The 27,123-nt window shown below is 40.4% G+C and overlaps 1 protein-coding gene across 3 annotated transcripts in view; it reads left to right on the top strand.

Annotated features, from left to right (window-relative positions):
• RICTOR (RPTOR independent companion of MTOR complex 2) overlaps positions 1-21,522 on the top strand; it is a 189,763-nt gene extending 168,241 nt beyond the window's left edge. For all 3 annotated transcript variants that reach the window (XM_084628581.1, XM_084628582.1, XM_084628583.1), the window contains 7 exons: positions 2,783-2,960; positions 5,260-5,344; positions 6,747-6,980; positions 12,678-12,836; positions 14,858-14,981; positions 15,936-16,074; positions 16,674-21,522. In XM_084628581.1, coding sequence (XP_084484707.1) covers positions 2,783-2,960; positions 5,260-5,344; positions 6,747-6,980; positions 12,678-12,836; positions 14,858-14,981; positions 15,936-16,074; positions 16,674-16,748 — 994 coding nt within the window. In that variant the 3' untranslated portion in view covers positions 16,749-21,522. The remainder of the gene's footprint in view (positions 1-2,782; positions 2,961-5,259; positions 5,345-6,746; positions 6,981-12,677; positions 12,837-14,857; positions 14,982-15,935; positions 16,075-16,673) is intronic.
• Positions 21,523-27,123: the final 5,601 nt, after the last annotated feature.

Here is a 27,123-nt window from a genome sequence, read left to right as displayed (position 1 = left end):
TAACACAATTAGCAGCTTCCAAGTTTCACACAGAGAGGGAGAGAAACAGTACCAAAAACCAAGAGACCTCTTAATTAGTAAAACCCTGGAATTTAAACTATGGGGAATCAAATTCATTTGTGATTTTAATATAGAACTTCTTTAATATGATCCGACATTATTACTTACTAGATCTCAGGAAAATGTCCTCATTCTTTACCTACACTAGTGTTTTTTCTTCTGGTCTTTCCCTGAGAAAAATAAAGTTCATAGGTTAATATTAAATTCATAGCACTGCAGTTGAAAATGAGGAAAATAGTGGCAAATAGGTGTCATTAGAACATTTAAAGTGGTATGGCTGTTTTGTGGTGTTCACTCATTGTAAAAAGTAGTTGTCTAGGTCTAGATTAATGGCATGAATTTTTTTCTGCATCAGTTGCCATTCTAATTAGTGCTGGTACACAGAGATAGTAGAATAAGTTATCAAGAATAAAATCCAGTTCTCCTACCTGCTTTAACCATGAGACCAGCAAATGAAGCACTGGTGCTACAGATGATCTCCTTCACTACACAGCCCTGATTCATGTATACTGAGTGTGCCAGGGGTCCTGTGAAAAAAGTAGTATTTGATCATGTAACTAAAGATTGAGTATGCACACAAGGGGACTGAATTAAGGTTGAACAGGTAATCTTAATTGTCCTATTTCCTAAGCTCTGAGTGCTTGACTTGGCAAACAATGTTCTTTTAACATAGTTTTTGTATTTAATTTCCTATGTTTTTAAAAAACAAATGGGAAAGGGGGGGAAAAAGAAATTTAATTATATGGCATAATATTGACCCCTCCCCCTCCCCCATGGGTCATTGGTGGGGTTGAGACCTTTAGATCCACCACATACCTCTGCCACTTGAGCTAACAGAGTAACTGATAGGTGTTAGTAGGTTGTCCTCTATGTGGACCAGTACTAAAGGGGAATGAGAGAGACAGTTTGCCAGATATTTGCTGACAGCAGGGGGATGGGGAGACTCTGGAATCTTGGGTTCTGTTCCAAGATCTGTAGGGGGAGTGCTCTAGTGGGCACAGACTCTTCTTCGCATTCCCTCAAAACATGTCCCCCTTCTGCCCCATGCCCTCCAACATGTTCTTGTCTCTTCCCCACCCCTCCCAGTCCTCCTGTTCTTCCATAGCCACTACCAGTCTCCATTCCTCAAAACTCTCATCCCATTGATCAGTCGGTCCCGTTCTCCGCTGCTTGGCACATCATATGATCTCTTTCTCCCCACTCACCCAGTCCTGCCTCCTGCATACACTATCATCACTGGCTCCCAGTCCCAAGCCCCGCATTGGTTCATCTCATTGTGCCCTTCAGCCCCAACTCCTGTCTGTTTTTTTCCAGCCAGTACCAGTTTTTGCCCTGCATTCTGGCTCTTTATCAGATCTGTCTCCCACCTTGTCTCCCACCCCACTGGCTTTCAGTCCCAGTCTTTTGCATAGCCAGACTTCCAGACTTCCCCGTCCCAATTTCCCTCTCCTCCTCTCACCAATGCCAGTCCACCCTCCCAGGTTCCTTGTCCCCATTTCTTCCATTCTCCATCCTTGGGTACAGATCTTGTCCCCTCTGCATTCAGTTCAGGTGTTTTTTTCCTCCAGTCTTCCTGAGCCCATCCAGGGTAGGGAAATCATTAAGCACATAGGAGAAAGAGTCCCTGCTCTTAGTTCTAATGCCCAGACCTGGAATGGCCTGCAGCAGCCCAGAGCTGCAATTGTAGGAAGAGATCAGCTCAGCACCAGGAACATGCCTAGTGAAGACAGAATCTTTAGAGAATTTAGCCCAGGGGTGTGCAAACGTTTTGGCCTGAGGGCCACATCTGGGTGGGGAAATTGCATGCAGGGTCACGAATGTAGGGCTGGGGCAGGGTGTGGGAGGGGGTGCTGTGTGCAGGAAGGGGCTCAGGGCAAGGGGTTGGGTGCGGGGTGTACAAGGGGGCTCAGGGCAGGGGGTTGGGGTGCAGGAGGGGTTGGTGGTGCAGGCTCTAGCCCGGCACCGCTTACCTGGAGCGGCTCCGGGGTGGCAGCGGCGTGCACCGGGGCCAGGGCAGGTTCCCTGCTTGCCCTGGCCCTGTGCCACTCCTGGAAGCGGCCAGCACCATGTCCCTGCAGCCCCTGGGGGAGGGGGACAGAGGGCTCCATGCGCTGCCGTCGCCTGTGGGTACCTCCCCCGAAGCTCCCATTGGCCGCGGTTCCCCGTTCCTGGTCAATGGGAGCTGCGGGGCCCGTGGCACCACGGGGGTGGCAATCCCGCGGACCGTAGTTTGCCCACCCCTGATTTAGCCACTGAAATCTGAAATCTCTGTTGAGCATATGTGAAATGTGACTTTTTTCCATCCTGAGGCTTGTAAGTTGGCAAATTCGAACAGATATCAAAAGTCACATCCTTGGCACAGAGGCAAGACCTTGCCAGATTTCAAGTCCTTTCCCCAAATCATGGGGATGCTAGTTTCCCAAATAAAGATTGTCAGAAATTTTTTAACATTGGCAAAATGTATATATCCTTGACCTTGTTCTTGGAAATAGATAAACTATTTTGGCTGAAATTTCTTTTGGAAAATTTCAACCTGAAGAGACACCTAGCATGGAAAAGTTAAGCCCAAGTGGTTAAAGTTTGGCCAAGTCATAAGTAACAGGAAATGGGGTCATATATTGGGATGTGTTTGGCAACCTTAACAGCTCCCACCTATAGATGCAGAATCTAAAAAGGAGTGATTGTCAGAAGTTTGTTATTTGTTCTTTTAATTATGTTACAGGTTCATGAAAGCTTTAAGTTATGCCTCACTAGATAAAGAAGATTTATTAAGCCCTATTAACCAAAACACACTGCAGCGTTCCTCCTCTGTTCGGTCCATGGTGTCCAATGCTACATATGGTAGTACTGATGATTACATTGGCCTTGCTCTCCCAGTGGATATCAATGAAATATTTCAGGTATGTACACAGCAATGTGTTTAACTGATGTACAGAATAAAAATGAGTTTGCATTTATTTTCATGAGTAATGGCAAAACTTCCCCCACTGATTCAGGATTCTGTTAGGATATGTGAAATTCTCATCTACTTCAGTGAGAAGATCTACATATGTAGGAATATCAGGATACTGAAATTTCTGAGTTGGACACGTTTCTGAACTGGGGACACTTTCCTACCATTGGAAGGAAAAAAGTTTACAAAAAAGTTCCAATCAGTTGTAGTGACATGATTTTGGAAGGGTGTTCTTCATTTAAGTTACCTGTTCTTAGACAAAATGCTAGTGAATTAAAGTAGAAAACCTATGCTTCTTGCGGTTGAAATCTCAGCAGTCGCTAACAGCTACGTATGTGATATTACTTTGTAGTTCATTACAATAGGACTTCCTGTTGACATTGTTTTATATTAATGGCATAATTGATCATTTTGCACCCCCTACATCTGCACTTGATCTTTCCTCTTTCTGCCACTCCCAGTGCACTCCCCTCATTAAATAACTACTGCTTCATTTCTCTTCTCCTCTACATGCTCTCTCGTCTGTTTCTCTTCTCTAATCCTTTGTAAGTCCTCTGCGATTTCATTTCTCCTCTGCTCCACTTAGTTGTTTTCACTACTGGCCAACTTAAAGAGGCTCTTCCATGTCCTTATCCTCTTTGATCTACTGATAGCCTGTCACTTCCCCCTCTTTTAACATTCACTTGACTGTATCTCTGCCTTTCTCATCAAACTCTCCTTCAGCAGAATTTTCCTCATTGGCTTCACCTCCTCTTTGTTGGTGGTGTTCAAGGTTTTGTCCTTGGCCCCCTCCTCTTACTGCACGCTTTTCCTAGGTAAACTTTTTCTTTTAAGACCTGCCATCTCTCTGCTGGTGATTCCCAAATCTAACTTTGTATCCCTTCAGTAATGTTCTGCAACTTTCTCTACCCATACACATACCTAAATAGCTATACAGATGATAACATACAATTATGGACATCAAGCTGCCAGCCAGCTCAAAACAACTATAGTGCAGTGTGGAACTCTGTTCATCCCCAAAGCCCTCTTCCTCATTTCTGTTGTTAATTGCACCAATCTCCCTGTTACCCTGCTTCACAAACTGGATGGAATTTTTTTTACCGTACTCTTCAGTGCACACATTCAGACTTGATAAATCCGGCCAATTCTTTCCTACTATTTGTACAGCATCTAACATGATGGGGCCCTTATCCTGACGGAGTTCTGTAAGTGCTACTGTAATCTAAGTAATGAATAATTTATCTTCAAAGTGTGACCCATCTTCTACACCCCTAGTGCTAAAAAACCCGATTGATGCCATGGCTATATTACTCTCCTATCCAGCATGCTGTATCTAAAATAATTTTCCTTGAATGTCCCTCACTCTTTGCTTTTCTGCACTCTTTTCTGATCATTTTTCATCATATTCAAACTCACTCATTCTCATCTTCTTGGCTGCAGATACCACTGCTTGTGCCTAGTTCTTCATTCCCTATCCTGACTTCCAGCTCAGTGCACCTAGCTATTCCTAGGGGAGTATAGAATATCCTCTGATCCTGTGTGATGCAGTTTCACTCCTCCTTCAAATTCCTGCTCATGACTCACTTTGGTTAGACTTTCAGTACTGATCTCTCACCAATATTGCCTAATTCCATTAAATTTATCATATAATATATTAATATATAATATATAAAAACTATGTACACAGAGGAAAAAACAAAGAACTAATAAGATGGTAACTACATACAGTAATTTATTCCTTGATTTTTACTGTTGTAATCCTCCTTTCAACATTTCCTTTCACCCTCTACCATTAGTTGTTTTGCCATACATAAGGGCTTGTCTACATGGGCGGGGGGAGGGGGAAGCCTACAGTAGCTGGTAGTGCGGAGTAGATATGCTACACTAACTTCCGACGTGGACACTCTCTGGGGTCTCTGCACACTAACTTCCCCATGTAATCAAGCCCTTACTTGCATCTTAAACTCCATTGAGCAGAGATCTGTCTTTAAAGCACCTTTCACATGTATGATATTGTAGAAATATTTGTAGGTGCAGCAAATGATATAATCTTCAGGTTATTGTGTGCACTTTGTCTGTTGGCTATATAGATTATAAAAACGTAACTAATTATGATCATCTTGTTTTGTAAGCTTCAGTTTCCAGCTGTTCAATAAAATCTAAAAAAAATTCTGCATATTAGTTCAAAGATCCTTTATTGACTTTCTTGAAACACTTTTGCATAACTTTCATTTAAAATGTTTCAGGTTAAGGAGACTCCTTATTTCCAAAAGAAAACCATGCCTCCATTTGATGACCGTGGAACTAGAGTCTTTGCATCTGGTGTAGGAGGTAGTTGTTTTTTCTTTTCAATACCGTTTAACTATATAGCTTGACTTTACCATACTTTTTTTTTTCCTTACCCTTCTTGAAAAAGTTATTCTTAGCTGTTCAGTTTTGAGGACTGAATTTAGATTTTTCAGGATAACGGAGCATTGGCCCCTTATCAGATCTTGCTTGCAAGGTGTCCGGGTCTTGCTTGGAAGCAAGATAACAGACCAGGGAAATGAACTAGAGCCCAAATGAGAAACAACTGATCATGATGGGTTAGAGAAAGCAAACTAACTGTAAACCAGGCAGAAATTCTCTCCCGCATTGATAGTAAGGTATGTCTCTGCCAATTGTTGCTCACTGTTTGTAACCTGGAAGATTGGTTAGATTCCCGTTTCCTCTGGATGATCATCTTTGCCTGCTTGGTAACCTGACTTTCTTGCCATAAGCATATTCAACCACTGTCTCATGATCTTCTCTGACTACTTTTGTATTTCCTGGTGGTGTTGACCTACAAAGCCTTACCGCTTGTGATTTTTCTACTGAAATACCACCTCTCTCCTTGTGACATATTGTAACAATTGAAATCAGCAGGGGCGCTTGAGCTGGACACCCCACCCTACTCCAGTATGGTGTAAAAGATGGTGTTCTTTTGATGTAAAAGATGGTGGATATCATGTTTTCTTTGGGAATGTGTTTCCCTCTTAGTCCAAAATAGTCAGAATCCACTGACCTTCAGGACTCACTGCAAGACACATGTTTGTTTTTTAAAGAGCTACTGAAGAAAGAAATATTGTTAGTGGCAATGTAAAGGGAAAGTGGGGGATTTGGTTTATTTTTGGGCTTCCTGGTTATTTAATGTTATGGGGTTGCTTTTCTTCTTTGTTGTAATTTTAACTGTATGTCAGCAGCACTTGCAGTGTCTTGGTAAGTTTTGTGGTTGTCAAACTTGTCACATAAAAAACTATTATACAAAACATTTTGATTGCATACATCAGTTTGTTGCACCCGTAAAAGAGAGGGTCAAATACCAGATTCTATTTTTGTATATTGAGTTTATACCAAAGTTTCATTCTTTTATTTTGAAAGGGAGTCAATATTTATTATGTATATTTTGAAATAGATTAATTATTGGCTGTGTATATATTCTTCAGTTTGAATGTGCAATTGAATTTATGGATGTATTAATTTTGCAATATTTTGACTGTCTTACTCATAAAGAAATTGAGGTTGTATGGGATGTTGAGATTTATTACAGAAAGGAAATCAGGGTTTTAATACTAACAACTCTTCTTGGAGATACCCCACTTCCCAACTAAAAATATTTTGTTGTTTTTTGGCTAATTTTAAAAGGAATTTAATTAAAAGAATGTAATCTTAACTTTGATCTTGCTTTTTCTGATTTCTAATTGTGTGTCTACAGGCCATCCATCTGGGACTGCGGATGTTGTCAAAAGTCCCTTCCAAATGCTTAGACAGCAGATCAGCCTCACAGAGATAATGAATACAAGTCGTTCAGATGCCTCACAGTTTTTAGAAAACACAGAAGACACTGGGTTACAGGAGCACACAGATGATAACTGCCTTTATTGTGTCTGTATCCAGATGCTGGGATATCAGCATAATAACAGAGTGAACCCTGCATATAGTCATACAGGTTAGTTTGCCTCCATTACTGTCTGCTTTTGCTTATGATTCAATGGGATTTATAGAAATGCTGAATAAAAATACTAATGTAGTCTGTTGTGAAGATGAACAAAAATAATACATCCTTTTTAATGGCTATGCTGTCTTTGTATAGCACTAAAATCTTGTGCAATCAGCAGTGATATTTCTAGATGGTAATTTCCCAATTTTCTGCATCTTCTGTTGGTGTTCATGCAACTGTGTGCATACATTCTTTTTCTAATTTTTTTTAAAAAGCTCACCAAAGAACGTTATTTAAAATGTGCAAGTTTGAAACCTAATTCAAGCCTGCACATAGATCAGCATGCAGAAAACTGAGACTCACTTTCAAACCAACTGGAAAAAAAAATACTTTTTTCCATGTCAGACAATATGTATGTTAAAATGGAAATAACCAGTTTATGCTTGAGGAGTCTGTCCGAGAAGAGATGTAGTGAACAGAAGTCCAGTGGAATTATGCTGATGTAAAACTGGAGTAATGCCTCAGTTCTCCATCTGTTAAAATAGCTTAACACTTCCTTTTTCTGCAGTCCAGCCTCTCCCACAATTCTGATACATATGGGCTGTTTGCTTTCTGCCTTCCGTTTCCAGAGGCAGTTCAGTGCTGTAACATAGCCCCTTCTGGTCACATCCCATTTTCTAGCTTGGTGCAGATCTTCTGCTTCCACAGCAGCAGTTCATAGGCAGTTCACTTTGCCCTCAACCATTTCTTTGCCAGCTTTAATTTTAATCATTTTTCAGGTAGTTGTGAGCTTTTACTCTCCTTCCTCCTCCGATCAGGTAAAAAGCAATGTAGTGGTATCTGCCACCAGGATCTGGCCATTACCTTGCCGGTACAGGCATGACGGAGCACTCCTTCGAACATCAAGCTAAATCTGTGTGAGGCATCATTTACAGGCTCTTCAAAGGGCCTGTTCATAGCCAGCCGACCCTCATGCTGCCAAGGCCTGGGATTTAGTCAGACAGTCTTATTGGGTCCCTCTTTACCCCAAGGAGCCATGACTTAAATGCAGAAAAGCCTGATCAGGAGTCTCAGAGCATATTGAGGAGAGAATCAAAGGACGGGGAGGACACCATCTGGCCAGCCCAAGGGGTAAATCTTAGGGCATACCAAGGTCAGAAGAGGAAACCATTAAGCAGCACCATGACCTATTCTTCTGTTCCCCACCAGATGTTAAAGTGAGTCCTAAGGTTTCTGGGGAAAGAAGTAAGACCACATGCAGCTCCGCTTCTTCTCAACACAAGTCTGGGGATTCTAGCAATGAGACCCCATCCTCCAGGAAGAGGGAGTGGAACCCGGAGCGGGAGAACAGAGAGGGAGATCTATTCAGATCGCTTAAGATAGAATCATAGAATATCAGGGTTGGAAGGGACCCCAGGAGGTTATCTAGTCCAACCCCCTGCTCAAAAGCAGGACCAATCCCCAATTAAATCATCCCAGCCAGGGCTTTGTCAAGCCTGACCTTAAAAACTTCTAAGGAAGGAGATTCCACCACCTCCCTAGGCAACGCATTCCAGTGTTTCACCACCCTCCTAGTGAAAAAGTTTTTCCTAATATCCAACCTAAACCTCCCCCACTGCAACTTGAGACCATTACTCCTTGTCCTGTCCTCTTCTACCACTGAGAATAGTCTAGAACCATCCTCTCTGGAACCACCTCTCAGGTAGTTGAAAGCAGCTATCAAATCCCCCCTCATTCTTCTCTTCTGCAAACTAAACAATCCCAGTTCCCTCAGCCTCTCCTCATAAGTCATGTGTTCCAGACCCCTAATCATTTTTGTTGCCCTTCGCTGGACTCTTTCCAATTTATCCACATCCTTCTTGTAGTGTGGGGCCCAAAACTGGACACAGTACTCCAGATGAGGCCTCACCAATGTCGAATAGAGGGGGACGATCACGTCCCTCGATCTGCTCGCTATGCCCCTACTTATACATCCCAAAATGCCATTGGCCTTCTTGGCAACAAGGGCACACTGCTGACTCATATCCAGCTTCTCGTCCACTGTCACCCCTAGGTCCTTTTCCGCAGAACTGCTGCCTAGCCATTCGGTCCCTAGTCTGTAGCTGTGCATTGGGTTCTTCCGTCCTAAGTGCAGAACCGTGCACTTATCCTTATTGAACCTCATCAGATTTCTTTTGGCCCAATCCTCCAATTTGTCTAGGTCCCTCTGTATCCTATCTCTGCCCTCCAGCGTATCTACCACTCCTCCCAGTTTAGTATCATCCGCAAATTTGCTGAGAGTGCAATCCACACCATCCTCCAGATCATTTACGAAGATATTGAACAAAACCGGCCCCAGGACCGACCCCTGGGGCACTCCACTTGGCACCGGCTGACAACTAGACATGGAGCCAGAAGAGCTAGAGCTGCAAGAGACCCTGCTAGAAGAGCTGCAAGAGACCCTGCTCCAGCCACACCTGGGTGGTAAATCTTTTAAAGCCGGTGGGAAAAAAAGTTTTTAAAAACCAAAAAAGAATAAAAATGAGGAAAAAACGTAGAAATCTAAGAGGTGTTTGTGCCCTGACTTAAAGCACCACCCCTTGAGGTAAGGAAGGAGAGCTCTCATATTCAGGCTCTGAGTAGGGCATGGAAGAAATGCAGCAAAGGTATTTTCCTCTGTTTAAATTTGAGACCATGTGATGCAACAGGAGCAGATATGTGAGGAAAAGTCTCAGGGCAAATGCCTGCCTTCCAAATCTTTGTCTGAGACAGCAATCCCACTGTACCCATTCTTTGAAGGTGTGATCAGGGAGAAATGTGAATTCCTTAACAAGGGTAAGTCATAAGCAGGTATGCACATGCCTTAGCTGTGTCAGCCCAATGAGCTGTTGGGGGGACTTTGAGTTGGACACTACCACTGTCACATGTATCAACAGCCATGGGAGAACTTGGAGCTCAACTCTACATGCAGAAGCAATAGAAATAATGGAATGAGATGAGAACAACTTCTTTTCCACAAGAGCAGTACATATACAATACAAGCAAACAAAGGGAGAACTGAACCAGAAGGTAAACTAGCTGGGTTGATGTGCAGTCAACTCAGAATTATATCTGAATTAGGAAGCCTTCAGCCTGATTTCACAGAAATATGGCCTCCAGCAGTTGACCTGTTTGCCGGTCACAAGAACAGAAAGTTGTTGAAGTACTATACCAGAGAAGCAGGTCCCTCAAAGTGCATGCTTTTTGACACAGATGGCCACAAGGCCTGCTTTATGCATTCACACCTTTCCCATTTTTAGGGAAGGTGATTCAGAAGATAAGGCAAGAAGAAGCAAAAGTGATAGCTCGGCTTCACACTGGCTGAGTAGAGTGTTTAGATATGGCAGACTTGGCCTTGAAACTGCATTATATGTACCAGTGAGACGAGATATCCTTCACCAAGGTCCTCTCCTCAATCTAGACATAGACCATCTACAACTGACAGCTTGGCTATTGACAGGGAAGCTTTAAACACTCTATCCTCCCTAGTAATTGGGACTCTAATCTCCTCGAAATTGGCTTTAATGCTAAATGCCTATTCCTCCATCTGGACAAGAACATAAGAATGGCCATACTGGGTCAGACCAAAAGTCCACCCAGCCCAGTATCCTGTCTACCGACAGTGGCCAATGCTAGGTGCCCCAGAGGGAGGGAACCTAACAGGTAATGATCTAGTGATCTCTCTCCTGCCATCCATCTCCACCCTCTGACAAACAGAGACTAGAGACACCATTCCTTGTGCATCCTGGCTAATAGCAATTAATGGACTTAACCTCCATGAATTTATCCAGTTCTCTTTTAAACCCTGCTATAGTCCTAGCCTTCACAACCTCCTCAGGCAAGGAGTTCCACTGTGCGCTGAGTGAAGAAAAACTTCTTTTTATTTGTTTTACACCTGATACCCATTAATTTGATTTGGTGGCCTCTAGTTCTTATATTATGGGAACAAGTAAATAACTTTTCCTTATTCACTTTCTTCACACCACTCATGATTTTATATACCTCTATCATATCCTTCCTTAGTCTCCTCTTTTCCAAGCTGATGTTTAGTGCATAGTGTCTAAAATCAATAAAAATCCCGTGTACCCTGATATCCCAGCTATTCTGACTTTCTTGAGGACAGTGTGGGCAAGGGACTTGAGCCCAACACCATATCATGCCAGGTGTTCGCCTTAAGCAGCATCTTACATGCAGGTTCCTTGTCAAAAAATCTTCAAGTATCCAGATTTCTCAGAGCAGTCAGAGTGGCTAGACTTGTGGTCAGACCAGCCTTTCCTAAACAGGACCTACTGCAGGTGCTGAAAGCACTACCCTTTGGAGCCATTGGTCACACCATTCTGCCTGTTCATCCAAATCTGTTTCTTGGTTGCTATCAAATTTTCAGGATGAGTCTGATACAACCGCATTTGCTCCAACCCCTCAGACAGAGACAAACACCTACAAGATCTCATCAAGCATTCTTAAACTACAATACCCACCTGCTGAAGTGAAGAAACAGATTGACAGAGCCAGAAGAGTACCCAGAAGTCACCTACTATAGGACAGGCCCAACAAAGAAAATAACAGCACGCCACTAGCCCTCACCTTCAGCCCCCAACTAAAACCTCTCCAACACATCATCAAGGATCTACAACCTATCCTGAAGGACGACCCATCACTCTCGCAGATCTTGGGAGACAGGCCAGTCCTTGCTTACAGACGCCCCCCCAACCTGAAGCAGATATTCACCAGCAACCACACCACACAACAGAACCACTAACCCAGGAACCTATCCTTGCAACAAAGCCCCGTTGCCAACTGTGCCCACATATCTATTCACGGGACACCATCATAGGGCCTAATCACACCAGCCACACTGTCAGAGGCTGGTTCACCTGCACATCTACCAATGTGATATATGCCATCATGTGCCAGCAGTGCCCCTCCGCCATGTACATTGATCAGACTGGACAGTCTCTATGTAAAAGAATCAGTGGACACAAATCAGACGCCAAGAATTATAACATTCAAAAACCAATCGGAGAACACTTCAGTCTCTTTGGTCACTCGATTACGGACCTAAAAGTTGCAATTCTTCAACAAAAACACTTCAAAAACAGACTCCAATGAGAGACTGCTGAATTGGAATTAATTTGCAAACTGGATACAATTAACTTTGGCTTGAATAGAGACTGGGAGTGGATGGGTCATTACACAAAGTAAAACTATTTCCCCTTGTTTATTACCCCCCGCCACCCTCCACTGTTCCTCAGACATTCTTGTCAACTGCTGGAAATGGCCCACCTTGATTATCACTACAAAAGGTTTTTTCCCCACCGCTCTCCTGCTGGTAATAGCTCACCTTAAGTGATCTCTCTTGTTAGAGTGTGTATGGTAACACCCATTGTTTCATGTTCTCTATATATATAAATCTCCCCACTGTATTTTCCACTGAATGCATCCGATGCAGTGAGCTGTAGCTCACGAAAGCTTATGCTCAAATGAATTTGTTAGTCTCTAAGGTGCCACAAGTCCTCCTTTTCTTTTTGCAAATACTGAGGGTTTGTTTACACTTACCGACAATTACCATTTCTCATGCATCAACATATTGTGGACTAAACATTGCAATTTGTTTTCTTCTCCCTTCAAATGCATACTTGTATGTTTTCAGTACTTTTTGTTAATTGAAATAGGCAATTTTTTTTCCAGATTTTCCTGACATTCCATATTCTGATTGGTGCGGGCAGACCATACATAATCACTTAGATGTGGTTTCTCATTCCTCAAAGTTTTCTGGGATTTCAGGATGTAGTGATGCAGTATCGCATGGTTCAGCTGGTAGTGCCAAGAGTACAGATCTTGTACTAGGTAAGCATGCAAACTTGCTAGTATTAGAAAAGTACTAATTCATTTTTTAAAGTATTTTCTTTCTTATACTTACATATTTTAAAAGACAATTTTGTTTGCATTTACTGTAATAGAGCAGCAGTGGTTTTTTTAAAATGATTTAGGTGCTTTCCTGTCAGTATCAGGAAGATAGCATGAATAGAGCACCAAAACTGGGTGTCAGGAGAGCTGAGTTCTGTTTCTGGCTCTATCATTTACTCAGTGTGGCCTTTTGGCAGGTCAGTTAAACTTCTCTGAACCTCAGTTTAAATCAAATTAATCATCTTATTTTTCCAGCCTAGTGTTAGCAGACTGAAAATTATCTTTAAAGGTGTTTGTATCTTAAGAATATTCTATTCCATATTTTGGACCTTTAAAATAGAATAGGGGACCATATTTAAACACAATTATAAACTGATAAATGTTAAGCTTTTTATAGTTTGGATTTCTTTTAAAATATTAGGGAAGACATTTTCTCTTTGAATATAATTCCTTGTTGGTTTGTAATAATTTGAATTATTGTAATTACTTTACATATAAAGTAGAACCTTTCTAACTCAAACAGCGTATAATTCACATACAAAGGCAGATCTCCCACCTAATTCTGAGCAAAAATGTAGTGGGAAGTGTCATGTTGTGTGGAATGGTTCATGACCACGAATGCCAGCCTCAGGGCATACCGTCAAGCACCAGGGCAGAGATCCCAGACTGGTTGTGTGTTCTATAATTGGAATTCACCAACCCAGTAACAAATGTGAACTCTTAGAGTCGCATAGTCCACGTGGGTATTCCTGTCTTTCTTGCCACCCCAGCAAGCTGGATTTTATGATAGTTGGTTGCTGTGCAACAAGGGTCACACAAGATTCAGATTGCTTCCAGTCCCAAGAGACAAGTCACTTACCCCTGGTCAATCTGTACCTTAAATCTCTCACCAAAGACAACACTTGCAGCCAATCCAGTAATAAACTAAAGATTTATTAAGGAAAAAGAAATGAGAGCTATTACAAGGTTAAAGCAGGCAAGCATATATACACAAATGAGTTAGTGTGTGGTTCCAGTAGGTGACCGAGCTATAGTAATGTCAGCTCTGAATGTCTTTTAGGGCTATCCTAGGGTGACCTTGTGGATGTCTGCTTCTGTTTCATAGCTCTGGCCCTGTGAGAGTCCAGATAGCAAAAGAGATGAAAAATGTTCTTGTCAGCTATTTTTATTTCCTTCTTCCAGAATTCATCCCATCAGCTTGAGCCCTTTTTCATGTAGCTGCTTCATGGTGTGAGGGGGCAATTAACAAAGTCTTTCTATACCGATGTTCCACAATGGCCCATTTAGTTTGGATGGCCTTTCTTGATGGGCAGGAGATGATAGCGTCAGCGCAAACATATTTTTGTGGTTACAAAGCAAAAACGTAAATATTACTTTTATAGCATGTGATAAAGGTATGATAAGTGAGATTATTGCATGCAGCAGTCTCACTTACAATACCTTTATCACATGCTATTTAAGTTTTTCGTAAAGACTCAACACTTTGATATAAGTCCAGTACCCATCTTATCCATACTAACACACGGGTGAAACAGCCTGGTTTCCAGCAGTGAATTTGTGAGTGCTTGGCCGAGGCCTAAAGCCGTGGCTAGAGCTGGTACCTGGTCTGCCAGTGCCACAGCAGGGACAGAAGTGTAGTTAGGTGTTGCATCTTTAAGACCTTGTTGTTGTAAAATATATTGCACAATATTTACTAGTTTACTTAAGAAGCTGTAATCTAACTAGTTAAAACTAAATTACTGTTGTGTGAAAATAAATAAAATAAATGAACAAAGTATATTTAGTGATTTTTGTTGGTTTTGTATTTTTTAGCTTGTGTGTGTGTGTGTTGGTAATTCACAAAATGCAGCAATTTTTGTGAATTAGCACAGTTCAGCTGTATATAGTACATGACACTTCCATTTAACACAATGAAACAGTGTCCTGATTGAAATTAATACTGTGGAATTTATTTTCCTAAGGAGTAAAGTCAATCCCAGATGATACACCAGTGTGCCGAATACTGCTGCGAAAAGAAGTCTTACGCTTAGTAATCAATTTGAGTAGTTCAGTAGGAACAAAAGGCCATGAAACTGGACTCCTAACGTAAGTAAAACATGTCCTTCAAACTATAGTTTTTACCAGCATTCAGTGTATATATCTTGTAAAATCGTAACTAATATTTTTTTTCATTTTTTTTCTCCTGGCTTTAAAAAGCATCAAAACTGATTTCATCATAAGTCTGTAGAGATGGGTTGGCATGATGTCTCAACTAAGTGAATCCAAAATTAGGGCTCAGTTTTTGCTTAATAAGTGCACTCTAAGCACTGCACATACTTGTTTTGGTATGGTTGTACAATTTTGTAGGAACTCTGTCATGCCTATGTACTGGTGGGAGTTAAGGACAGGTTGAGGGATGACAAACTTTAAGGACTTGCCTTTTTAAGATTTATTAATAAACCTTAAATTAATATCTACTTGTTTTCTCTGTGTCGTTTTCTTTCATAATAGTCCTTTAACCATTATGATATTTTGTGCATCTGATATGCAGTGGTTTTGTACATTTAAAAAAAGTGACTGCTTGAAGTCCTCATTGTATGAATTTTCTTAATGCTTCACTACATACAATGAGTGAGTGCCTGTTGCTTTTAATTATGTACTGTACTATTTGGTTATAAACTACTATGCTGTGCTGTTCACTTTAAAATAAAATCTAGCCTCAGGATTTGAATGGTGCTTTCCAATTTGAGATTTTTATTTGTATACTTGTATAGAACTTCATTTAATCTAAATTTCCCCTAATTGGATACAAAATATTAGCTAATGTAACCCAAACAGTATAATAATCGCTGTAGATCATTTGGATTAGGTGCTTCTCTTCTTACATGAGTTGATTTGTTTTGGCTCATCAAATTCAAAATTCTCAACTTCTGTTGTTGAAGAGATAAGTTTTTGTTAACCATTATGACCAACATTTAGCTGAACAATTTTTTAACAAATATATTATGATGGTTACGTGTGAGATTATATTAAAATTGCTTTCTTTTCCTAAATAATTAGCATTAAAGAGAAATTCCCCCAAGCGTTTGATGACATATGCCTTTACTCGGAGGTGTCCTACTTGCTAGCACACTGCACATTTCGACTGCCATCTCGAAGGTTCATTCAGGAGCTATTTCAAGATGTACAGTTTTTACAAGTAAGTTGAAGTGAAGATTTATTTGTCATGATCCTTGGGTAAGCTGCCCCTTCTGAGACCCTTTTGTCATCCCATGTGTACTCTTTTCAAGTGATAGGTCCAGGCCTCTACTTCTCTTTCGGTAGGACCCTGTAATCCAGCTACTGGATCTTTTGGTCTTTGAGTTACATCCCCAGGTTTCCAACCATGATATCTACTAGGCCCCAGTGGTCTTGGGAAGGGTTTCCTTTCGGGAGCCTCTGTTTAGTATGCAGTAACTCAGGAGCAGTTTATTTAAAACAAAGTATGATTTACTTGCCAGAAGGTGCACATCACTCTGAGACAGGGATTTAAACAGACATCTATTCTTATAGTGTCTTACCTATATTTGGCATTCCCTCCATGGTAAGTAACCCATCAACATATAGAGGCATGCACAATGTTCATAAAAAATAGGTATTTCCCAGTTCTTCACAGTATTAATTTCAAAAGATGCACCAATTGGATTCAGGCTTCATCGTGCTGTAACTGAAGTGAGCACTCATGCCAATTTTGTGGTTCTATGATGTGTTCGTGGTAGAACACCTGTAAGTTAATACTGCATCCTCTTTGCCCTTTAGATGCATGAAGAAGCAGAGGCTGTTCTAACAACACCACCAAAACAACCAGTAATTGACACATCCGCTGAATCCTGACCTCAGTTTTGTACAGTGCATGGTATATGGACTTGCTGAAAGCTTCAGACAACTTCTGATTGACTGGACAGCAAAGAGAGGAGCACCATCTCCTAGACAGTTCCAGAAATTACTGGTACATGAAGAGTGAATTGAAGACTCTTCTCAACAAAAAGGACTGCCCCAGCCCTCTGAGCCCTTGGGGAATTGTGATTCATTACCATAGTTTTAATAATAGTAGTTACCAATATATGCAAGAAACAAGCACTGAACGCCTGCACAGGTTTTCATTTCATTTTTAATACGACAGTTAAACAATATACGACAGTGTGCAGAGACCTCTTTTAAATGGTTGACTTCAAATTCTGTTCCAGATAAACAGAATGATGCCTTGTTTATTAACCCCTGGACGCCAGGAGTCCGGATACATGAGAGTATATCCCATTGCCAACAGTGGGGCATACTGTAACCATGGACACCAAGAGACTAATGTTGGCCCTTCTATGTTAGTTTTCTTAATGTTTGTAACACTACTTGAGGGGTTCATAACCTCAGATAGAAAGAAAAGCCTCCGTGAATCCGGGGTTTTCTTATATAAGTTATTTTAATGTTACTATAGTTGCAAGATTTCTTATTTTATTAGCACTCTCTCCAGTTTTGTGGCAATTACATACAACATGTTATCTAAATTGGTTAAGGATTTTCACTACAGTTTCTGATTTAAAAAGCAACAAATCCTTTTTTTAAATCAACTGAAATTTGATTGTTTTCCCTGTACATTATGCATGTGGTGTTTGGGATTTCTGTATTCATGCTCATGTATTGAGAACATCGGTCTTATTCTTAAATGAAAATCTTTAACAAGCATGATTTGTATCAGATGGGGTGAATACTGTATCAGCTAAACTAGAAAATATTTGATCATTGTTGCTTTTTTTGGTAAAATACATAGTAGTAGGTAATTTCCACATTCCATGGGAAACATTTTTCTAAAACAAATGTTTGCTTTAATTTTCATGTCTGACTGATCACCAGATAATGCTAATAATTGTAGCGAAAAGCCTTAAATACCAAATTTTGAAAGAGCAGTACTTTAATTTTATATTGGTGTTCTTTAGGATCTTTTGCACAATTTACTTGATACAATGACCGATAAATGGGTACAATAACTGCCTTCATCATGTTATTAGTGAGGTTGATAAATTGAGTGCAACCTAAAAAAAAAAATCTTTTATGTATCTAAAGAGATTTGGAAGCCTTGACAAGAATTAAATACAAATATATGCAAATCTGTATATACAGTAGCTTGGCCACCTTCATTAGAAAGCCTGATTTTGATATGTGAATCATTCAGCTGGACTGTATTAGATAGAACATCTTTTTAACCCATTCACTTTTACCTTTGTTATAATTAAAGTGTCAGATTAGATAGTTTAGATGAAGATAGGTTAAATTTATCCCAATATTTCATAACCCTCATGTTACCTTATTAAATAATGTGCTATTGGAGATTTCCATAGCCCTGTGAGCTAATAAGAGCAAAACACAGTTCCTAATGACATGTAGAATTAATTTTATCATATCGGAAATTCATTTTGGGGACAAAGCAATTTCATGTTGTTGCCTAACATTGCTTTGCAGAATTAATTTCACTGAGTGCACTGCATGTCACTCTATGCCAACACCTGACAGCAAAGCAGTTGAAGGGCTACAGACTGCTTCTCTCACAGTAAAATTTAGTTCCCTGAGTTTTTCATCTTTTTATGAGATCCCACTGAAGGAAAGAGCAGAAAGAAACCACTTTAACTCTTACCATCAATGACACCAATAACAGTATATTGTGTCTATGAAATATATTCGATAACGGAAAACATTACCCAACAGTAGTTATTTGGACTTCTCTGGTCTTAAGGAATAAACATTTCTGCAAAACCAAAATAACCACAATATAAGAAATAGTGATATAAACTCCAAAGCAAATAATGTAGTATTCCCATCAAAAATGGGATTAGCATATGTTATACAGTAGTTTCCAACACTACCTCAGTTAGGATAGAGTATGAACTCTTTGTTTTAAGAACTCTAGATGGTGTTAAATCAAATAAATCTGTTTATTTTTTGCAGTTAAGGCAATGTAAACCATTTATCCACCTTTATTTAAAAAAACAAAACTTTGTCAATGTTTTTATCTACAATATAGAAAGAACATTAGAAAGTCTCTCAATAAACAAAAAGCAAGCAAATGAAGATTTCAGTATACTTCTAAAAATTGATGCTACTCTGTTAACTCCTCTGTTCGCCGCCAGGTCTGGATCTCCACCCTTGAATGCTTATGTATTTTGAAGTACTCAATTATGTGGGGAATCATTACACCAAGAAGTTAATGTATGGAAACATTGCTAAAAATTTAAGGGTTGATCTCAATGGTAGCAGAAGATTAATTTTTCAAATATCTATATCAATGTTATTAGATTTCAACAAAATATGCATAATAGATGTAATGTCAGTTCTGTAAGCTTCATAGATACAGCATTTCTAGAACTCACATTTAGTTCACACTAATTTTTAATGTTAATTGACAAATGAAGGGGTACTGTATGATTTGGAGTAATTTGTGACATTTGCATTAGTTATAAGCTGTGAATTTTGAATTTTAGAGTGAATTTTCAAAATATCCTTTTGCAAAGTTCCTAATTTAAGAGCATTTATTCTGCTCCTTTAATATCATTTAGGTATATTTACATAAAGAGAAAAATAAGAATTGTAAAATGCAGCTTATTTTAGACCTAATTGAAAATCCTTATACTTAATTCCCCTCCTGCATTTTAGAAGGAGACAAGAAGCTGACAGACTCTGCCCACTCTGTATCTTTCCAAACCTAAAAATTTGTAATGCTGTTTAACATCTGCTAAAGCCTATAGCATTCAGTTACAGTATTTGCATTTTAAGTATACTCACAAGAGTTGCATTTGCTGTGACTTAGAACTCATGAATAAATCAATATTACAGTATAGCCACAATGTTCAGAGGAGGGTCCCTGAAGTTAAACACCTAAAGCCATATTTAGGCATCAGATTAGAGGTCCAATTTTCAAAGGTGTTGAACACTCCTAGCTCTCTAATGTCAAGGAAAGTTGCAGCAGTTCATCACTTATCTGTGGCTAGGTGTGCACATTCAGTAATTTTGGCCATTGGACATAAAGTATGTGAGAAACAGAATAGTGCTCATCAAAGAATTTTACTGTTTAATCTGACCTTAAATATTTACCTACAGATGTCTTCTGATTTTTGTTATGACACACTAAAATGATAAAGTATTCAATAGTTTACACCATAAAAGCTTACTTGTCTAGAGATTTTGGAGGTGGGGGTGACTTGAGGGTTGGGTTGAAACACTCAGAAGTAAGTTGCATTTATGTACATCTTAAAGTATGTTCCAGGCAGCAGTGAGAAATCATTCATATATTTTACCATTATTCTTAGAAACATATGCAGTGATCTTGAATGTGAATCTAATTTATGGTGAGAGGGAGTTGAACAAAAAACAGTAACGGCTATGATAGTAGTATAAAGAAGAGAAATAATTATTCTAGAAATAGTTCTAAAACATTTAGAGAATGAGTAATGAGCGACGAAGTTTTCAGATGCTTCCATTACAGTCTGCACTGTAATCCACAGTTGTTTTTCTAGATTTGGGCAAATTTATGTAACATTGTAAAGTGAATGTACATTCATAATGAGGAATCCTCCTTCATGGAAGAAGTTTAGATTAGGTTTGGAAATGTCTCCTGTAGCCGTCTACTCATACCCTTTCTGCTCTTACACAGAAGGTTCTAACGAGTTGTGCTTCGCTGTGGAGGCAGCTGAAAAGATTCTGTAATCTTTTTCAGTTACATTCACTTATACCACTCTGCTTATTTAAAGGCATACTAGTAGTGAAAGTAAAATCCTAAATTTATGAAAGACCTTTGGGAACATGTTAGAAACCGTGTTAGTTTTCCCCTTGGCAGGAAGTGGGAAAGGTTAGCCTTTTGTTTCTTCAATTTGTTTATTAGCTCCATGTTCTGATTTCCTAGATATTTTTGTTCACAACAGATTTTTATGTTCATTAAAGAATGTGGATTTTCTTTGGACTGTTTTTGTAAAATAGGCGGATAGCAATGCCACAGCATGCAGAAATTGCACATTTTGCTTGACTTGCTTTGTAAAATACACTATTTAATTTGAGAAATGTAATTTATGCCAAAAAAGTGTAACTTGCCATTTTGCCACTGAATAGGTTGTTTTAGCACAAAATGCAGTGTCTTAGGGGGAAAAGGCAGACATTTTGTAGATGTAGTTGAAAAAATGTTCCAATATTGGCTGTCAGTATCCCTAAAACTGCATTATAAGAGATGATGTAAATTAGTCTTTCTGAAGAGGGAAGGGATTGTTAAAATCTCAAGACTTATTTTCCCTGCCCCATGTGGTTTCTTTACTTTTATTATTATTATTATTATTTAGTAATACGCTGCTACATATTTGGAGGTTCTAGTGTTTGTAGGTCACTGAACAGACATTGAAATCTGATTTATATTGTATACCTGTAACATAGAAAGAAAAAGTATTTATATATTTTCCGTAAGAATATTTCATTGAGCTGTGTATAATTTAAACAGAGGCTTGTCTCATCATGGCTTTGCCCACCTTGATCTTTTTTTGTGTTTTTTGGTTTTTGTATAGTGCGTACAGTTCATGTTCATGGGCATTAAAAGCCTCCTGAAGTATAATCTTATCAAAGGGATGCATTGTTAATAAAATGCTTAAATTACTTAAATTTGTCCTGGTGTCTTAACTACCTCTAAGCACTGGAAATGAGTTGGAATTTCTTATTATACAGTGTATTTGAGTTACTAAATATAACTAGAACAACTTAAATTTTCAAATGAAAATTGGGCAGAAATGCCCATTTGAGGAAAAATTCCCATTTTCCGAAAAATATTTTAATCTATTTTTATAAATTGATGAATCAACTTTAATTTTTATCACTTAAATTACAAATTTTCATAAATGATTTTTGAAAAATGTTTAAACAGTTTTAACCATATGATCTTTTACTTGTGGTAATTACCAAAGTGGTTTTTTGGAAAGTAATTCAAATTATTAAAAATCACTCTTGAAAGTTTCCTATTTTGGAAATGAATGATACATGTTGATATATTTCAAAAAGCAAAAAATTCCATTTTGAAAACTAAATGAAAATTTCAGATTTTTTTTTAGTTTTTGACCAGTTCTTAGTATAACCCATAAAGAAATTTTTCCATAATAGTATAGATATCAAGTGACATAGGATTCAACAGGATATACTATACTGGTGTATAGTTTTTATTACAGTGTTCCCACTATTCTTTGACTAATATGTCATTAGAAAATAACACAAAAAGGATTATCCTTGCTTGGATATCGGCTTACTAATGCTTGACTGTTTTCATATCGTATCTTATTTTGAAGTACAATTAATTTATGTGATGTGGCTGCCATTGGTCTGGACTAGTGGGTGGGTTCTCTTCATTTCTGAGGTAAGTGATAACCAGTCTTGATGTAGGATTTTCAAACGTCCTCTTGGCAAACAGTGAAGCTTTCCCAGTTGTTCTGCAGTCCAGTGTGTGTCTCAGTTCTTGACATCTAGGCTACTCTCTCTCTGCTGCTGATGGAAACAGATCAGAGTTCTGGAGTCGCATTGTCTGGCCATACTTCCACTTGTTTCCAATTTCTCTGCCTTTGTGGCAGCATGCAGACAGCTCCCACCTTCACTTCTGCTTGGAAGGTGTGGGGGACTTCTTTGTCAAAATTTGGGGCAGTGGTGATCTCCCTCTCAGCCCCTCCTCTTCCCTGGCCAGTTTTTTAGCTGGGTGTTGGAACTCCTGAGAGCTGCAGTTGCAGTGCCTCCCTGCAGTGCCTCCCTTGCTTCTCTGCAACTTCCAGGTATGGGAGAGTAGCCTAAAAAGCTCCAACTGAAATCCATACAGTGCTCCATCTGTTAGACTGCCCTCCTGAGGCTTGGAAGACAGTGAGTTGTTCCCAGGCTGCACCCAGCCTTCTAGATCTAACTCTTTTAGGTCCAAGGGCTATGAGTTGGACAGGCATGTGGGATCCGCTACTCACTAGAGTTGCCGTGATTTCAACATGGGTAAAATGAACCAGGAGTCAATGGGCAGAGCAGGTAAAGGCTCCGAGGACAAGGAGGACCCCAGCCAGCTGACTCAAGGGGTAAGTCCCAAGGGGCCTCTGGAAAACAGGGCAGACTTTGCAGGGTAACAAATCCCTCCCTTCTCCTCCTTCCCCTGACCCCCAAGTCCCAAAATGGGTCCTGAGCATACTGGGGAAAGAAGCAGGGCTCATAAGCACTTCCCAATTTGGCCGGGAGGACTCTAGAAACTTTTTCTCTTCCACATCCCTGGGGGAATGGGACACAGCAGGGGAAGACTCAGGAGGAGATCTTTTGAGATCAGGCTCTCGGCAATGCTAGCTGCACAAGTCTTCACCAAAGCCGCAACAGCTCATAAGCTCTCTAGGTAAGCTAAAAAAAAATCAAAGGATGCAAAAAAAGAGGAAGAAAGTGTAAAAAGATCTAGGTGGTATGAGTCCTCTTCTTTTTTCCCCCTCCACAGAGAATGGTGACTTGTCAGGCTCTGACTTTGATCAGGATTGGGGAAAGCCTTCCCCTGTCTCCCCCCACCATGAGAAATTCAGGGCCATATACCAACAAGGTTGTATCTACTATTCAGATTCAACCTAAAAAAATCCCAAGAGTAAGCCTCTGAGCCAATTTCTCCCCTCAAAATACTCCCCTGAGGCTGTGATTCCCCTACCTTCCTCCTTCGAGGAAGTAATCTGGGAAGAATGGGGTAAGCCAAACAAGGGCAAGCATGTTATCAGAAAGGATCTTGGGTTCTGTAGGATCTAGGAATGAAAGTTCCAGTTACTGAGATACCAAAGGTTGACCCTGCCGTAGCATCCCCCTCTCAAGATATGGTTCTATCTGAAGGATCCCATGGATAGAAAAATGGAGGCTACTCTCAAAGGCTTTGAGGTCTCCCTCAGAGAGTCCCTGACTGCTACTTGCTTTCTTAAGACATCTTTTTCCTGGCTGGAAGATTTCTTGAGCCATCAAGGCTAGAGGTCACCCTGACTTTGGATCTATTTAAAGAAAGTTTCCCTCATTGGACACAATGAATCTCAACCAAAGCTATGGCCACGAGCTCAGTGACCAGGCATCACATATGGCTCAGTCCTTGTGGAAGATGGATAGACGCTCAAAGCTGGTGCTGTGCTCTGCCAAATTCACAGGAGCCCTGCTTTTTGGAAAGAAGCTAGACAAGGCAGTGGCAGACAATGCTGCAAAATCTAGAGAGGCCCTCCTGACATCACACCATGCCTTTAAGAGAGAGTAGAGACCAGTTTTCAGATGAAAGGGCTCCTTTTGGCCTTCATCCTCACAGAACTACCAACACAGAGACAGCAGGTTCTCCAGAAAAAGCTGTAGAATCTTGGTTTGGGAAGAAAGCCAAGCCCAAGGGAATTCTGCTGCTCCCAAAGCCTCTTTATGACAAAGACTGCATAGGTTTCCACCAGGAGCTGAAGCCTAGGGGCAGGATTTCCCATTTCTGGAGGAAATAGATCAGTGAGCCAGGGATTGTCCCTTGAGTTATAGGCTCCACCCCATCTGTTTTTCATTCAGCTCCCCCATCTCAAATGACCCTTTAAAGCAAGGTCTAGTCCAGAACAAAAATTTTCACCTCCTGGATATGGGAGTAATAGGGACCATTCCCTCAGAAGAAAGAATCTCAGTGTTTGTGGTGTTTAGATGTTGCTTGTAATTATTAGAATTGGGAGCACTGGCTGTTGGGAGTCTGAAAGGACAGGAAACAGGAGGGAGGAGTTGAAGAGGCTGAGGGAGAGCTACAGAGGGTGCAGCAGCAGCTTGGAAAAGAGGTTTCCACTTTAAAAATAAAGTCCTGTTGAAGTTTGTTAGTACCTTGCCTGGCTACTACAAAAGTGTTCTTCTCCATATTTATCATTCAGAAGTGTTGGGGGGAATCCAATCCATTCTAGATCTCAAGAGGCTCAGAAAGTAGATGAAGAAAATTAAGTTCTGAATGACAGGTTTCAGAGTAACAGCCGTGTTAGTCTGTATTCGCAAAAAGAAAAGGAGTACTTGTGGCACCTTAGAGACTAACCAATTTATTAGAGCATAAGCTTTCGTGAGCTACAGAGCTGTAGCTCACGAAAGCTTATGCTCTAATAAATTGGTTAGTCTCTAAGGTGCCACAAGTACTCCTTTTCTTTAAGTTCTGAATGGAGACCCTAATCTCTGTGGTGTCATCACTGTCCCAGGGAAATTTTCTGACTTTAGTAAAAAAAAAACAAAAAAAAAAAAAACAACACAAGGGGTCCTTGTGGCACCTTAGAGACTAACAAATTTATTTGGGCATAAGCTTTTGTGGGATATAACCCATTTCATCAGATGCCCCTACTCTACTTGCGCTACATTGATGACATCATCATCATATGGACCCATGGAAAGGAGACCCTTGAGGAATTCCACCTAGATTTCAAAAATTTCCACCCCACCATCAACCTCAGCCTGGACCAGTCCAAACAAGAGATCCACTTTCTGGACGCTACAGTACAAATAAGTGATGGTCACATAAACATCACCCTATACAGGAAACCTACTGACTTCTATACTTACCTACATGCCTCCAGCTTTCATCCAGACCACATCACATGATCCATTGTCTGCAGCCAAGACCTCAGATACAACCGCATTTGCTCCAATCCCTCAGACAGAGACAAACACCTACAGGATCTCCATCAGACATTCTTAAAACTACAGTACCCACCTGGTGAAGTGACAAAACAGACTGATAGAGCCAGAAGGGTATCCAGAAGTCACCTACTACAGGACAGGCCCAACAAAGTAACAGAACACCACTAGCTATCACCTATAGCCCCCAACTAAAATCTCTCCAGCGCATCATCAAGGATCTACAACCTATCCTGAAGGACGATCCGTCACTCTCACAGATCTTGGGAGACAGGCCAGTCCTCACTTACAGACAGCCCCCCAACCTGAAGCAAATACCAGCAACTACACACCACACAACAGAAACACTAACCAAGGAACCAACCCCTGCAACAAACCCCGTTGCCAACTCTGTCCGCATATCTATTCAAGGGACACCATCATAAGACCCAACCACATCAGCCACATCATCAAGGGCTCATTCACCTGCACATCTACCAATATATGCCATCATGTGCCAGCAATTGCCCTCTGCCATATACAATGGCCAAGTCTCTACGCAAAAGAATAAATGGACACAAATCGGACATCAAGAATTGTAACATTCAAAAACCAGTAGGAGAGCACTTCCATCTCACTGGGCACTCAATAACAGACTTAAGTTGCCATTCTTCAACAAAAAAAAACCCTTCAAAAACAGACTTCAAGAAGAAACTGCAGAACTGGAATTAATTTGAAAATTTGACACCATCAAATTAAGCCTGAAAAAAGACTTGGAATGGCTGGGTCATTACAAAAAATAATTTTCCCTCTGTTGATACTCAGACCTTCTTGTCAACCGTTGGGAATGGGCCACATCCACTTTGATTGCATTGGCCTTGTTAGAACTACAAAATGTAATTTTCCCTCTGTTGATATTCACCCCTTCTTGTCAACTGTTTGGAATGGGCCACATCCACCCTAATTGAATTGGCCTCATTAGCACCGATTCCCCACTTGGTTAGGTAACTCCCATCTTTTCATGTGCTGTATATTTATACCTGCTTACTGTATTTTCCACTCCATGTATATGATGAAGTGGGCTATAGCCCATGAAAGTTTATGCCCGAATAAATTTTCGTCTCTAAGGTGCCACAAGGACTCCTGTCTGTTTTTACTGATACAGACTAACATGGCTACCCTTCTGAAACCTTTCTGACTTCAGTGGACCTGGCAGATGCATATAGCCACATCCCTGGCAGACTGTGCTATCACAGGTTCCTAGGGTTTTCCTATAGCAGGAAGCAATCTCAATATCAGATGCCTCCCATTCAGCCTGTCTTGAGCCCCACATGTTTTTACAAAGGTGGTGGTGATAATCATAGCCAGACTCAGGTTTCAGGGGATCCATCTGTACTTGTTCCTGCATGACATCTTAATCAGAAACAGCACACGCTGTTACATCCCTAACCTTGAATCTCCTGTATGCGAATGGCTTTATTATCTACCTCGAGAAAAGCGCCTTGATTCTGTCCACCCAAATAACTCACTTGGGAGTGGACATAGATACCTTGATAGCAAGGATATATCCCTCTTCTAGAGAGGTTCCAGAAGGTTCAAGAAGACCTCA

Source organism: Lepidochelys olivacea (assembly GCF_965140295.1).
Source record: "Lepidochelys olivacea isolate rLepOli2 genome assembly, chromosome: 5".
NCBI lineage: Eukaryota > Metazoa > Chordata > Testudines > Cheloniidae > Lepidochelys > Lepidochelys olivacea.
The sequence above is the reverse complement of the archived record's forward strand: the minus strand, read 5'-3'. Positions and strand labels throughout refer to the sequence as shown.